This window comes from Solea senegalensis, linkage group LG5, assembly GCF_019176455.1.
Source record: "Solea senegalensis isolate Sse05_10M linkage group LG5, IFAPA_SoseM_1, whole genome shotgun sequence".
Lineage (NCBI taxonomy): Eukaryota > Metazoa > Chordata > Actinopteri > Pleuronectiformes > Soleidae > Solea > Solea senegalensis.
Genome location: NC_058025.1, coordinates 17,536,685 through 17,552,745, shown reverse-complemented (window position 1 = coordinate 17,552,745; position 16,061 = coordinate 17,536,685). Strand labels below are relative to the sequence as shown.

The 16,061-nt window shown below is 40.2% G+C and overlaps 2 protein-coding genes across 2 annotated transcripts; both read left to right on the top strand.

The window, feature by feature from the left end:
• The first annotated feature begins 8,725 nt into the window (after positions 1-8,725).
• On the top strand, positions 8,726-10,899 carry selenoe (selenoprotein e). Its single transcript, XM_044025322.1, has 4 exons — positions 8,726-8,863; positions 9,272-9,348; positions 9,750-9,828; positions 10,569-10,899. Exons 1-4 carry the CDS (start codon positions 8,753-8,755, stop codon positions 10,710-10,712), a joined length of 411 nt encoding a protein of 136 aa, XP_043881257.1. The 5' UTR covers positions 8,726-8,752; the 3' UTR covers positions 10,713-10,899.
• A 70-nt stretch (positions 10,900-10,969) lies between these two features.
• On the top strand, positions 10,970-13,334 carry zgc:112294 (transmembrane protein 17A). Its single transcript, XM_044025321.1, has 4 exons — positions 10,970-11,883; positions 12,385-12,491; positions 12,703-12,816; positions 13,005-13,334. Exons 1-4 carry the CDS (start codon positions 11,736-11,738, stop codon positions 13,323-13,325), a joined length of 690 nt encoding a protein of 229 aa, XP_043881256.1. The 5' UTR covers positions 10,970-11,735; the 3' UTR covers positions 13,326-13,334.
• The last annotated feature ends 2,727 nt before the right edge of the window (positions 13,335-16,061 follow it).

The following is a 16,061-nucleotide window of genomic DNA, read 5'->3' as shown; positions in this document are numbered from 1 at the left end:
CATTGTAGTGGGCTACAAGGGTTCTGTTTTTGAGAGCAAGCAACTCATTGATCACATACATGTAACACTTTGCAGTATTGAATTTCTGGACCCAAATATCTGGGTATTTTTCAGAGGTTGTCCTTCACATATGATGAATGCGGTTGTGTATTGTGTATTTTACAGGATATTTTATATTGCAGGAGCGCTTGGCTTGAACATGCTGGGGGCAGGACGCTTGTCCACGTGGTTGCTGTGAATTTTCTGGAATTGCCCCTGCATGGTTCTCATATTGGCTCATGGCAGAACACGTTGCAGACAATTTGGTCTCTCATACACAGTGCTTAACAAATGTGTTAGACCACCACCCAAAGCCACAGCTGCTCTAAATTGATGGCATTGGTAATTATCAAAATGTTTTGTTATTTTTTTTTTATGTTTCTGTAATGATTAATACACAAGTTCTTTAACCGAAATGATATTTTTAATGCTAAAACATAATTGTTCTTTCAAATTTCAAATGTACTGTTTTACAAAAAAATGGAAAATAGTAAAGCACTTGAATGATTAAGATGTACAATTATAGTTATTTGCACTTTTCTCTTGTTTTTATGACAGGTGGTCTAATAAATGTGTTAAGTGCTATATATTGTGTCCTGACAATTTTAGGATTGTCTCAATGAGAGACAGTAGTGTGCTCCTACTTTTATGTTATTTTGTAAATACTTCAATTAATGTCTATAACATTTTTTAGTCGAATATTTTAAGCTATATTCCATCACAGGTTTCCTCAGACCTCACACACAATTTTTTGTTTTTAGGTTTTTTTTCAACCAAATCCATATTCAAAGCTCAACATGGATCATCTCATTTTGAGTACAGGACAATGACTTGAGGTCTGACTCATTGCCAGGACGTAGAGGAATGTTGACACAACTGCCTTCATCTGCCCATCCTCAGCTCACAGATGGAGAAGAGCCTACCAACACATGCTCTTTTTTTTAAATCCCTGACATGTTGTGGGAAAGTCACAGCTTGGAAATGAGCATTGCGTGTCAACACTGCGCAACATTTCAGGATAAACTGTGCTGATTGATCATGTGTGTCATTGCTTGTGATGGATTTCTGTGCCTGCTGCTTTTAAATTGTTTGAAATGGAAGAGGTCTGTGTGTAATTTTGGAACTTGGCCTTTTCATATCCCCTCCCATCCCCCTGCCGTTTTCTGAGTGTCATATTTTGCTCATTTTATTGACTTGGTATTGCACATTGACGTGTGAAACGTAAAATTGCTCTGACATGGTGGCACCACAGAACACAAAGAAGTGACTATACAATATAACGCAATGCATGTTGAAGTCAGGGTGAGTAGTGTGGGAAGGGGTTTCAGTGACATCTCAACTGCCAGTCTAAACATAACTTGGAGCGGGGGCACCCTCGTTGTGCCAAATCTATAGAAACTGCAGGGCTTTAAAACCGAGGCCCTATGAGTCAGCCAAAAGCTCTGGACTCCAAAACCCGACTCCATTCCATGTGTTTCCATGGCAACATGAACAGATTGGAACCACATCTGGTAGCCATTTCAGTCCCTGCGAGGAGAGGAAGAAAGAAATTTATGAGTGAGGGGGAAAAAGACAAATATTTTCTGCAATGCAAAGCAGAAAGAAATCGGAGTCGAGTTACACTTAAAAGAGCTTGAAAATATTGATTCCTCTGTGGACTGACTTGAGAGCAGTTTTTCAGTGCCCACGTAAATTCAGGATCGTGGATTAAGCTTCACTCCATTTCAGCTATAATCTTTCAACAGATATTCAGGAAATAGCAACTTCTATTAGCATATTTGATGCAGCAATAAGGTAATGGGTAATGTGGTAAAAGTAAAAGTCTGAGGTTTTCACAGGAAAAATTAAATAACTTTTGTTCTTATCGTTTTACTGTCTGTTCTGGCCAAGATTTCCTGAAATGCGGTCATTTCCCTGGTTGATTCATTGCACCAGACATGGCCAGGCGAGATTTGAAAATGCTGTTTTCTTCTGTTATCCGCGTCGACGCACTGTCTACGAAGAACACTGTCTAATTGCAGTTCCCCTTACACGTTCAGTGTTGTTTCTCAGCCCTTTGGAAATGCCAGCATCGAATGGAACTATGAAATGACATTTACTGGAAATGGAGCTGGTGCTTTTCTCAAGCCAAAACCGCTGAGAACTGAGGTCAGTGCGCAACCAGAAGACGGGGGAAATGCCAGCATCAAATGTGTGTTTATAGATTTCCAGTGACATCTACTCACTCTGTGATTTAAGACTGTCATTATAATATAGACACAAAAGTCCTTTTGCAGTTGCACAGAGTTACAATGTGTAAATGGACAAGTTAGAAGTAACTCCACCTGGAATCCAAAAAAAGGATGCTCAGAAGAACAATTGAAAGGGATGAAATTAAAAAAGAAAAACATTAAATCCACTTCACATAACAGTCACATGAAGTGGTCCAACCTGTGCACTCTGGTGTAACTTCACTGGTTGGAAAAATAAGTTGACTGATTGTCAGACCGTGAGAAAATGACTTTACAAAATCGAAACATTTTTCTGAGAAATCTATTAGCACAATAATTAGTTTCAGGTTTTCGCCAATGCAGTATGATGTCAGATGTATTGTATCGATGTGTGTTTTGAGTCATATAGACAATATGCATATGAATTACCGCATCATGCAATACATGATTGATCAATTAAGTTATAAAAAAAAGTAAGTTAAAAAAGAAGGACGAAGGAAAACAAAGGGCAGATCTAGTTCCCCGTTCTACCGCAGACAATGACTTTCAATGTTTTGGTGGGTGAAGCTTTGAAAGCAGGGCCGTCAAAAGAGGATTGTTTTCAAAGTGCAGTATGCTGCAGAAAGCTTCTTGAGACTTACAGAGCCTGTTTTTAAAGTTGGCGTATGAGACTAAAACCTACTATTAACTTTACTTTTCGCTGCATCCGTCACATCCCCAACTATACTTTGAGCCAGACTGACATATTATTATTCCAGCAGTGTTCAAACACAACGCTTCTCAAAGACACATACACACATGTTCAGTAACTCTGTAAATGTGAAAATACAAATCAATAGAAATAGACAGAAATGTAATTAAGTCACTTTTAAGTTACTTTTTGTCCAAATGGAGTTTTTTTTCTTTTCTTTTCCCTCTCTTCTTGCACATTGAAGGGTGTGCAAGCCGTTGTCTGGGACTTCAAATTGCCCTGAAATGTTCCCTCTTTGTCAGCATAATTTTATGGAACGAGCGTATTAGGGGAGAAGATTTGGATGGCTAATAGGAAGCAGATCAGATGCTGTTTTTTCTTTTCTTTTTTTTTCTTGTCTTTCTTTCTCTCTGTCTCTGCCTCTCTCTACTTTTCTTTCTTTCTTTTAAACCTCTCATTCTTTTGTTTGTCTCTGTAGCCCACTTATCTTCCCTCGTCTTTCATTCCCTCACACACCCATCCATCCGCTATCTGTGCAGTAAAGTGGGACTTCAGACTTCATAATGTGGCTTGAGGTTTCAGCTTTCACATAATTCCACAGGCTGACCCAAAGTTTTTCTTCTCTTTTTTTTTCGTTCTGCTTCTCACTCTAACCTGGAACACTAGAGAGAGCGAGAGAGAGCTGCTTTATTATTCCACATTGTGGGATGGAAAACGAAAACGATCACAAGGGTAAATATGTCTGCACAAACCCAGGGAAAATACACAGATGGCTTGTGTTTTTATGCACTGAACCCCAAATGTCCCGACAATCAGTCCTGTCTGTGGCCATCAAACTGTGTCAGCTTTGTTGTTCGAGATATAACCGTTCATTCTTTTTCTTTTGGCTTAGGCCAGTTACAGAAATACATGTGGATGCAGGATTACTCATCTTTATCGTGCAAGAGCGTCTAACATCTTTACGGATCCGCCCCTATTGCATTTCTGTGACTCAGATGCCTGGGTCAGGATTATTGACACTCTTCTTATCAGCGGTTTATTTGGTTGGTTTGGTTAGCTGTATGTGGGTGTAGTGCAGCAGCGTGTGTAGGGAAGTGTTCGCTATTTAGCTTCACTGTGGCTGTGAGTTGGTGTGTACATGACCCTCGCAGCCCCGTTCTACTTTGCAAGACAACACTTGAGTCATTATGGGGAGCCATGTGTTTCTGATTACCCCAGCACAGATTAGAGGGAGGGGAGCAGCGGCTGCTGTCTGCTTGCCCCTCAGCTACTCTGATGTGGCCAGCAACTGGACAACCATCGGGTGAAAATTCCTCCACTTTTTTCACCCTCTTTCCACCTCCACATCCGCCGTGATGTCACTATACCGAGCCAATCGTATCACCTCATCCTGTTCCCCATCGAAAACATGTAAACACAGAAATCTTTGTTACTCGGATTAGTCGTACTTGACCTACAAATCACGCTACATGCACCAGACTGTCACAGCTGCATTCTTCAAAATGTGACCGCGGACAACTGTAAACGCAGTTGTGGCTCCGCAGTGTGACTGTTAAAAAAAATAAGGAGTTTAGAAAAGTATGGTTTCGGTTGTTACTTCAACCATGTGATACTTGTTTTACCTCCACAGGAAGATTGTCGTTTGATCCCCTCCCTCCAGGCGAGGTCAAATGTCAACGACGGCTGCAGAGCAGCTGTCCCACAGAGTGTGAGGACAGTAACACTTTTGGAAATGAGCATTTTAGAGTTAGCAGTTCAATATAAATGTTTTTGTTTGTGTAACTGTATGTGTTTAAGTTTTAAATTGGTCAGATGAGAGTCAGCAGACTAGATGAGAATAGATGTTTACATGAAAGGGTCACAAACACACACACACACACATGCACATAAAATGTCCTATGATAGCCTACTGTTCTGTTTCCTCCATATTAATAACATTTCACAAGATGTAAATGAGAAATGAATGCAGCATGTCCACATATTAACAAACCAGACCAACATCACTGATTTTTTTTTTTTTCTTTTCCAAAATGTCAAGCTACTGATTTGAGGTGACTGTAGTGACTGTAGTGCCTACTGCATAATATACAGGTTTGAATAATGTCACCATGATAAGTGAATCGTGGTCCTTCTCTCTCACATTCACCGTCAACACAAAAAAGCTAATGAAGTGACTTGCGGTGACTCAGTTTAGTCATATTTGCCTGTACATCACAGATCATCATCCAAGGGCAGCAGTGTTGCACAGCTCGCTGTGGCCCTGCATGGGGATAAGTAGAGCTCCATCATTTTAGGTCATAGGTTCAAGCTAACCACAAGCTGAATCAAATTCAGTACTACACTAAATTTTGTAAATGTTACAAAGAGGCCCTGTTTGTTTGTTGCCTTTATTTACTTATAGCTTTTTTTGATCTAACCAGTCATTTTTTATTTATTTTTTAACTATAATTAGTCGTTTTGTCATTCATTTATTTAACCTATAAGCCCATTTTGAAGATCTGGCCAGGAAAATTAGTATAATGGTATTTGTAGTGGTCCAGGCCATTTTTTAACATGAAATAAATGATCCATTATTAGTTATTCCATATTTAAAACAAAGAAGGGAAGAGTTTGCTTGGTTATCATAACACAACAGCTCTGAAGAAAAGCATGTGTCCTTATCATGGGCTGTAAAAAATGAATACAGTTTTCTTGTTTTCCAGTTGGGGCCAGTATACTCAATAACCACCAGGGTGTGACTTATGTTTAATAATGTCAGTAAACAATTTCCTGAGGAGTCAGTGGTCTCAGTCGATAATATTTGTAAACCATGATGCACGGCACATATGAATAGACACCAGTGGCATGGGTGCCATCGATGTCTGTGAGCTTCCAGTTGCACATCTCAAACCTTGAAAACAGGAGTTCACATTCTTATGAGTGACATCACAACTGGCTGCCACTTGGTCCTGCTGTAGAAGCTAAACCCAGTCTACTTACTGTAGAGTGGAGAAGCCTAATTGGCATTATATTGTTAATGAATGGAGCCTTCCACATGGCCTTCACCTTCCTCAGTGCAGCCTCTCTTTATGAGCAAACTAGAGCACAGCAGGCAGACATGCAGCAGACTTCCCCACGGGCTCCTTGAGGCTCCTGACAGAAAAACACGCACACACATAAATATAATAATATTATATTATATTGAGATTTTTCACCTATCCTCCTCTTGAAATGTGCAAACAACCTTTTTTTTTTTTCTGTCTCACTAATGTCTGTGGACTCCATAGCAGAGCAGACACACTCACACACACACACTAATGTCCTGCTGGTAGGCTGCATCTGGAGTTTTGCAAAGACAGGAAGTGTGTGTGTGTGTGTGTGTGTGTGTCTGTCCTTATAGTAAGCTCTCAGAAGGTGGCAGGATAACAGAGACGTGTTTCATTGTTTGATCTTTCGCCAAATGCAAAAAAAAAAGAAAAGAAAAAGCTCAGCATATGCATGTTTTGCGAATGTTTTTAAAAATGGTCGCGTTTTCCCCCTCTGTCAGCGAATTATAACAGCATCCTCTTTTTGACAGGCACCCTGTGATGTAAGCTGAAACATGCTGACGCCGAACACATACGGTGTACATGCAGACACACACACACATAACTGACTGTGGAGTCAGGCACAGCAAGATCACCCCACCCCCATCTGCTCATTGCGATTTCTCCTCGACCTCATCAGCTTTCTCTCTTTCTCTTTTGTTCTAACTCAGATATTTCAGCGCCGTTTCGCTTCTGGGTCGGAGATACATTGTGAGAAACAGCAGTAGACCTGTAAAACTTACAGATGCAAACGCAAAATCTCCAGCAAGGGGAGCGTACAGGCCCACGGATTTACGATGGCTGCCAGGGGGAGGAAACCCTGTTAAAAACAGGGGACTGTTTTACTGCCATTTGACACTTTATCTCAAACAGCAGAGTGCAGGACTGTGAGCAGCAGAGCTGCTGGGTCTGGAAAAGACAGAGACAGAGAGATGGCTTTGCTGCAGCATTCCAGGCAGGAATGGTTTATTTTTGTTGGAAAAATAATTGTCTGTGGCTAAGATTTGGATGTACAGTTTACCCGCCAAACTGCCAGGAAGTGCACATGTGGCCGTCACGCCCTCTTGTGGTGACCTTCTTACAAGACAACTTCCATAGAGTGTACATGTTGAAAATCACAAAGGAATTAAACACTACATGTTTTGCAACTATGGCAATGGGGGCGGGCGGAGGCAAGACGCATTTATATACTGCGAAACAACCTTTCTGAGCGCTGGAATTCACCTTTTGTAGGTGCTTCATTGTGTTTTCAGTCTTTCAACCGTTTTTGCTGCTGACTCATTTTACTTGCCCATCTTGACATAAAACAAACCACTTCCTATTGTGGCAACCCCTACTGGAGCATCAGCGAGGTCTGCGTTCACAAAACTTAAAAGAACTGTTTTGGAGGTTTATTTACTTCTCTGGTGAGGGTTAGATTGTTAAAGGCCGGTTTGTAAGTCTTGAAAACACTTGCAATAACAGACTGCTTTTGAAGTAAACACAATACATCCAACCCTCTCCTGTCAGCCCTCTTGTCCAGAAATATGCCCCCTTTTCTGTAGCTGCCCCTAAACTTTGGAACGAGTTACCCATGGAAATTAAATCTGCCCCCACTATTGACCATTTTATCGCTTTTAAACACCCACCTCTTCTACTTCGCCTTCGCATTATGTGTAGTTTTTACCATTTTACTATTCTGTTTTACTTCTATTTTTTATTGATATTATGTTGCCGTGTCTTACCATCTTAAATCTTTGGTAGTTTTTTTTAAAATGTGGTCTAGAAATAAACTTGACTTGACTTGATCTTAAACACTGGAAGCTGTTGTATGTGAAAGTGGGAGTTTTCTAATTGAATAGATTGGTAGTGTTTAAGAAAACTGGAAGAGGATATATGTATATATATATATATATATGTGTGTGTATATATATATATGTATATATATATATATATATATATACATATGTACTGAGAATATATATACATATATTCTCAGAAAAGTTGTAGCAGATGTATTTTTATCTTACTCCAGCTATGAAAATGAACACAACTCAGATTATTTTAAATCGCATTATTATTGGTTCAGAAAGAATCACACTGTTGTTGTTGAGAATGATATCCTCCAAAACACACACATATTGATCACACCGATCACCCAATTATTGGTTTTCATACTGAGGCTATGCTTTTTTCACCCTGTGTCATTATTTTCACTCTTTGTCCACTGTTACAGTATATGTTTCAAATCGAAGAAGATTTCAAGTTGACTCCATACTTTGTTTTTAATACACAAAAGAAAATTGCCTTCAGGTTTATGAAGCTGAATTCTGTGTGTCAGCAGCGTGAGTGTGGGTGGCTCTCAGAGGCCATCAAGTACCAGCAGGTTTATTGTATGGGAAAAAGTGATAAGAGCCCAGATGTTGTGCAATTTGTGTGGACCCCCAATGACATCTAATGTGGAAGAAACTATAAACCATAAGGCAGGGGGCCCCTGCATGGCTTATGAAAATCAAAAACAGCCTATACAACAATGAGAGCTGACAAAAGAATAAAGAGCATGCGGGCCAGTTTTCTTGAGTGCAGAGATTAACAGGTATTTTTAAAGAGTAAGGAGAAAAACAACTGAGAGAAAAAATGGAACCCAGGTGTTCACTGCTCCCCTGCTGGAATATTGCATGGTCTTGTCCACTCTGAGAAATTGTCCAAGTGTGTGAAAGAGTCACATATTGTTGGAAAAAACTTTGGCAAGAGAAGTCAAAGATACCATGTGGCCCATTTTGGTGCTTACATTTACCCTCACTGTTTATGCAACAGAATCTAAGAATGACACTGCAATGGTTGAGGAAACGCTTGTTATAGCCAGAGGTAAACTGCTGGTGAGTACAGATTGAAATCCACACAACATAAATATCTGTTATCTGGACAAACTAGTACCAGATCCTTATGAGGGGATTTTAAAGAACTTATTTATTATTTGGTTGTGCGTTTTTTTTTTTAGGTTGCTTCTACTTTTACAGTACATTGACAAACTGTTTGGTTAAAACAGGCAAGAGGGACCGGGTTTTTTTCACATGTTAAGTCAAAAGGGGAAACATTATAACAATAACCAGCATGTGGGGAAATTGGTAAGATGAGGGATAAGCCACATGCTGTCGTATCAGAGTATACTGTATTCTGCAGAGATATAAAACCGATTTGTGGCAGCTTTGATTACATACAGAACAAAGCGTGCACAAAGCCATTTGTCATGCTGTTTTAACAACTATCTGCTGTCGTCCTAACAGGCTCCCAGCGTGGTTGGATGAGGCATAAAGAAAATGCCCGAGCTTCATCTTTTTCTCATGGAGCGATGGGCTCTGTAGTATCCTTGTGCTCTTTGCAGTTTCCTCAGGCGCCCTGGTGAGGCATTGGTGACATTTCCTAAAAAAGCAGTACAACGATTCTCTCGTGACCTTTTCTTGCAAAATTGGCGAGTTCCCTGTCAGCAAAAAAAAAAAGCTCTTCCAGGCAGTAATGTTAAGTGTGTCTAATGATGTGACTCAAAGTTGGTCTTGTGTGTTAGCAGCTCAGACAATATTCAGTTTTAGGAAAGCCAGGGTCGGGCTATTGTTTAAATGTGAGGGTAGGTCACACTAAATGTTTGACACTTTTTTCTGAAACTTTTTGTTATTTTAAAAGTGCATACATGTTTAGTCTAGCCTATGACTTTTGCACAGCACTTCCTTCCTGTTTTTTTCCCTTGATCCCTTGCTTCCTTTGTAGCCACAACTTGGAGTATGATTCATCAGAGGAGAAGAATCCGCGTCTGATATTGTACAATGACAAGGACGAGGTTGTAAAGGTGAGTTGTGGGCTATTTCTTTTTTCAACCTGGTGATGGGGGTTTATGGAAAGTGCTATAGTCCAGAACACTGAGACATATTCATGTACGTTTTAAGACTGCCGTATCTGATATCAGATCCTCCCTCACCCCGAGAAAGAGTGTTTGAAAGAGCTGCAAAATACACGTAATGGCAAAAAAAGAGGGAGGATAAAAGTCTATGCATGAAAATTTTGACAGCTGAGTATTAACTTTTATACAGAAACAGGATACATGGTCCCAATGTTGATATACATTTAATGCCCTGAAATTACTACAGTTCAGTGTTTCCCACAGACTTTTATTTTTATCAGTGTGGAAAAGCCCTTGAATCCACATTTAGGGCAGTACGGGACAATAAAACTCTCCACTGAAACCAGTGATAATGAATTTCTCCCTGCTGTGATTGAAAAGTGAACTGTTAGTTTTATAGCTTTCTTGAGTTGAATTTAGAGCATTTACTTTCCCCTATAAACCTTATGTGGGAGTTTGTGTGTGTGTGTGTGTGTGTCTTTCGAAGACTATGTGTTATTACTATGTGTTTTTATTCGTTGCTTCATAATGTGGGCGGGAGCCCTTTGAAATTGTATAATTTGAATATGAATGAAGAATCCTATCAACTTGCTGAACATATAAATGTTACTGTAAGTGCAGGAGGCAGTGGGGGGGCTTTTCACCATAATGTGTGTCAGCTCTTGTGCATGTATTTCCACACACGTCAGACTGTTCCAGTGAAGAAAATGAAGGCAGATGAGATCAGCAGCCTGTTAGACTCGCTGGGTTTCTACAAGAGGTCCCAGAAAGGGGAAGAGGTGCCTGAGGAGTTCCAACATTTCCCCCTGCCAGCCCCACGGGATGAGCTGTGATGACATCTTGTGGCCAAACTCTGCAGCTGCACCTGGTCTCATTAATGACGTGTGGGACCCCAAGGTTAAAAAAAAAAAACCAGGCTCCATTCTGAAGACTTGCTGGCTCGGTGCTTCGTGTAGGGTATAACAACCTGTGTCATTCTCCTCTGGAAATACAATAAAAACAGCTGTAAAAACACCTCAACAATTATTTGAATGAGATTTTAATTGGTGCCTGCTTGGCAATGCAATGCATTTGTTTTGTATTATTGTGTTATGCAAACTATGTGTCCTTCCAAAACAAAGCATTTCAAGATACCATAACAAATAATCTTCTTAGCTCATGACTAGGGTGATATAAATATAAATGCAGTTCACTCAGCGTATTCGAGTAGAGACGTCCTTTTCGTAGCTGTAAGCGGCAAGAGAAATAATACAAGATACAATACAAAGCTCTTTAGTATCGCCTACCTGTATCGCCTCTGAATTTCTAAAGTAGGAACAGGGTTATAAGTCTAAAAATCACATATATCACCGATATTCATTGTATTCAAGTGTCTGCTTCATGTCACTTTATATTGAACAAGGGTATACTAAGAGAAGAAGGGTGTATAGAAAACACAGTGCTACCACACTGAAAACAGACATTTGACCTAGTTTTATCAGCATGAGAGACAAAATATATCCCTGTGTAAAATTCAGATTTTCATTCACACATTATCCAGAGTTTAGATTTCATCCACATTTTGTCTTCATATATAAATGTAAACTAAATGTTAAATTAGATGAATGCATTTAGTGAGAATAAGTGGCCACTAAATGACTGACTGACAGCCACGCTGCTGTTCCGGCCTAATCCTAAACCCGCCTCCCTCATCCTAATCTGATTAGCTGCAGTGTCTGCCAGCGAGTCTGTGCACATGTCCATTTGTGTCTCTTTGTGCCTGCAACTGGGCATTTGTGACACGCGAGACGAGCGGGATTAGCAGAAGACACTGAAACGCAAACACAGTTTAGGTCTTTAGGTAGGCTTGGTAACGGATGAGCAGATCTGTATCCACAATGCCTGTGTTTTATTCACCTGTCCATGAGAACCTGCAGGTGGGCCTGGCCTACATGGGAGGCTCAGTGTTCACCAACAACAGGACAGCAGATAGTGACTTCACCAGGGAGCAGGAGGACACATCTGGTCAGTCACTGATTATAGTGCTGCTGTCTAGTTGCAGGGGATGCATTTGGGTGCGGGGCAAATGCACCAGACAACGAGACATATATGTAAAGCTGTAGTTTGTGGATTTTTGTTATTATTATCCTGCCAGTCTTTATTTTTTCTATTTTTGTTTTTTAATCATGTCTACCTGTTTGAAATAACACAGCCTGCTCTTCTTGGAGTAGCGCTAGTCATTTAGAGTTTTTGTACCATACATTTAAAACTGGTGGTTCCATTGCTGAAGCCGATCTGAGAAATGTGTTGTAGTCAAATCAGTATTGATGAATGATTTCAAATTCACTGCATTTCAGTCTGCCACAACAATAACACTGTGCAGTTTCAATGTCCTGGCCGATAGGTGTGGATTTCTCTTTTAATGCAGCTGAGTCCTGTGATTGTGCTGTAAAATCTCCGACTATAGAGAATATGGATCATGGATGCAACAGAGTTAAGTGTTTGTTGATGATATTTGTGTTGCAGGAGTGAATGAGCCAGTCTCTCACCTTCCGCTGCAGATGCTTCTGTACTTCAACATGTTTTACTTCCCCTGTTGGTGGTTCTCTGCTGTGTTCATGCTGGAAGTAAAGGTTAGTTGATGAAAGTTCATCTCTTAGTTTGTCACACCACCAAAATGCTTATGTTTGACTGTATTTTAGTAGGAATTGTATTAATTTCTGGTGAATCCAGTTGTGTGAAATTGGAAAATTAAAACTGAATGACTTTGGTGCCACCTATTGATGAATTCTTATTAATAAAAATAAAAATAGAATTTGCTGTACTTGTGCACTTTATTTGCAGTTCTATCATCTGCCGGGATATTACCAGGCTCTGCTTATAACTGGGATGATCCTCCTCACAGTGATTGAAGTTGTCCGACTTTATCTGGGCTACATTGGCAACCTTAAGGAAAAGGTGAATCAAGCCAACATTTTCTCTGAACTACACCACAGAGCTCTTTTATCGTCTCGTCTCAGAGGAAGTGGCTCCTGCAAAGAATGCTGTGTAATCTAGCGTCGAGAGTGTGTGTGTGTGCCTGACTATATATTTGCATTGCCTTCTACCAACCCAAATTCTCTCTCTGTTTCCCTGTTTGTCATCAGGTGCCAGAGCTCGCAGCCTTCTGGCTTCTGTCTTTCATGTTCCAGCTGCCAGTGCTGCTCTTCTTCCTGACTGATGAAGGAATTATCATCCTGCCTCTGGAGAGGGCTCTCCACTCGCTGTACCTCCTCTTCCTCCTTGCTCAGATCTTGGCTTCCTTCCTGGCACTCAGGACCATGACCCGAAAGCTCACCCTCCTCTTCCATCTGCGCGAGTTTGGCAAGGTGGAGAGTTTCCGCCACGCAGGAATGAGCCCTGTCTACGGGTTGCCCTACCATCGAAGTGTGCTGCCTGTGTCACCGACCCGTCATACATTTCACTAAAAACAAACATTTTTATTTGGCATAGCTCTACAAGACGGCTGTGAGACAGATCTGAAGATGCAGAGATTTTTGTTGGGAGTGAACAGGATGGACAGGATTAGAAATGAACATATTTGAAGGACAGCTCAGTTTGGAGATGAAGTACGAGAGGCAAGGTTGAGATGGTTTGGTCACGTGCAGAGAAGGGATAGAGATTATAATGGACTAAGGATGTTGAAGAAGGAGCTGCGGGGCAAGAGGGAAAAGAGAAGGTTCATGGGTGTTGTGAAGGAGGACATAAGGAGAGAATACACCTCCATAAGTTGGAGGCAGATGATTCCCTGTGGCAAACTCGAAAGAGAGAAGCCGAAAGAAGATTTGGTTTGTTAGGAGCAAACAGTTCCTGTTCCTAAAACTGCAATATGTACTTAAACTTTCACAGTTTGGGTTACTAATTAAATGTACTATTAATTTAACACTTTATTTATTAATTTAATAAGTTAATATTATAACTGTCACTGATGAATGTAAGTGTACTTGTTATCAATGTCATCCTGCTATCCAACTAACTTTTACAACAAATAATATACTATACAACTTATTCTCTGAGGGTTGAGGGTGGAGCTTGAACTAACCACCAAAGGACATTGGCTGAGAGGAAGCTTTTATTATTTGATATACAAAAGAATAAGGAAAACAATGATGCCAGACTTGTTGTTGTTACTCAACAAAAGATGACATTTTTAACCCAAATGCAGCAGACTCTGTGAAATATTTATGACCACACAGTGGCAGTCAGTGACCATAGGAAGGATGGGGAGCATTTCACAGTGCTGCATAGTCCAATGAGAATAGATTATCATGCAGCACATGTCCTGATCAGGGACATGTTCTCACTTGAACGCAATACATTATTTGGTAATCTATAGGTCCAGTCTGCATGGAAATCAAGTTTTGTCGTCCACACCTTTTTCTTTTTTTTAATTCTTTCTTGACGTAAAATGATTTCTCACATGTCTGTAGGCAGCATTTGTTGGTCTGTTTATTGTGTCTTTGTTAATGAGAAATGATTTGTGTCATATGAGGTGGTTACGCGAGAGACAGCGACTGTGATTCTCTTTCGACTCCACTCTCCACTCAGGAAACAACAGGCTGCAGTGGCTGCTGCTCTGCTCGTGGAAAAAAGACAATGGTTATAGTGGTAATGTCATTTATTTCTACGTATAAGTTGATGTTGATGTTGATTTTATTTGTTTTTCCTTAACATCTGAAGAGAGGGGTTCAAATTTGACTACGATTTGAGAGACGGACCGAACTACTTTTAAATGATGCCAGTATTCTCTCACTTCAGTTTCAGATGCCCCATTCGCCTTGGATTCTGCCAACCTTGCAGAATGGAAGAAACTGCCACTATAGGCTTGGTTTTGGTTTGATGAAATACAATAAACCCGTAGGCAACGGCCAGGAGGAAAAAGAACAGTTTACTCAGTTTTCAATTAAAAATAAATTCAGAATCTTGTATGTCAGCTAAATACTGCACCAAATGATTTGCAGTTCTCAAATAAATTAAATGAATCAGAGCGTAAAAGAAACAAATCTATGTCCAAAGCTTGCACAAATACAGTTTTCTATAGATTGTGTTTGGTTTTATTTAGAGCTTTACTGCATGGTGTCACACTGTATGCTACATTAGTAAATGTAAAACAAAATACTCGCCACCCGCGGGCTTCTAGTTTTCACCGAAATGCAGGTCTTTTCCCTTGCAGTCATATCAGTTTGAAAACTACATTCGATCATAATTCTCAGTTTACTCTGCAGAGCAAGAGCCGGTTAGCATAACTGTTAGCGAAGATGGCAGACACCGTGTTTACATTCTGGGAATGAAGTCTTGTCCCCCTATGGGTGAGTCTAAAAAGTGAGGAACTGGCATTTGAGTCACGCATCATTTGACTCAGCGTAGGGCAAAATTGCAAAGAGAAAAATTGTTTTTTTTTTACAACTCAGTGGAAAACTGAGGGAGGGAAGCACAATTTTTACAAAAAAATACTCCAGCTATTCTAGCAATACAAAGTCACATGCAAATCGGTGTAGTATTCCTTTAAGGTCAGCTTCCAGTTGCTCCTGTTCCGACTGATCATTGTGTTTGTGTGCTCCTGTGTTGCCTGATTATTGTTAGTGAAGACTGGTCTTATGTAACTATGCAAAGACTAACAAAGACTTTCCTCATCTAAGAGTGGATGAATGATCAGAGTAGTGGTTTCAACACCAGAAACCTTTTTTAGCAAATGTTTGAGTGCAAACCAGGGGCAAAGCTGCATCCTCATCATGGCAGCTGCTTCGATGAGGGAATTGCTTATGGAAAAAAATCACTTTCAGAGTGTTTTCCTTCTCTTTGGCAAAGAAATAAAAGTGCATAAAGTAAATGTGAGAAACAGTGGCTCTATTAAAGCTGCAGGCATCGTGTACAGCTGCGATCCTCTCAACCATGCTCTTGTTTGTTGACAGTAATTATACCATTAATCACTTTTAATCTTAGTGTCACATTAATGTTTGGTCTAAACGCTCCTTGGACTTTGTTTATTTTCTCCTCAAAGAAATGTAAATTTGTGTTTATTTGTTTTTCAGGTTAACAGAAATATAGTGTTAAAATGTCAAATCGTCTCACGTACTTACATCTCTGTACTTTCAAGTCAAAGACGTTTCGTGTGGTCAGGTCTTGCTTTCACACTCCCATTCTATAGTGTGTACATTCATCAA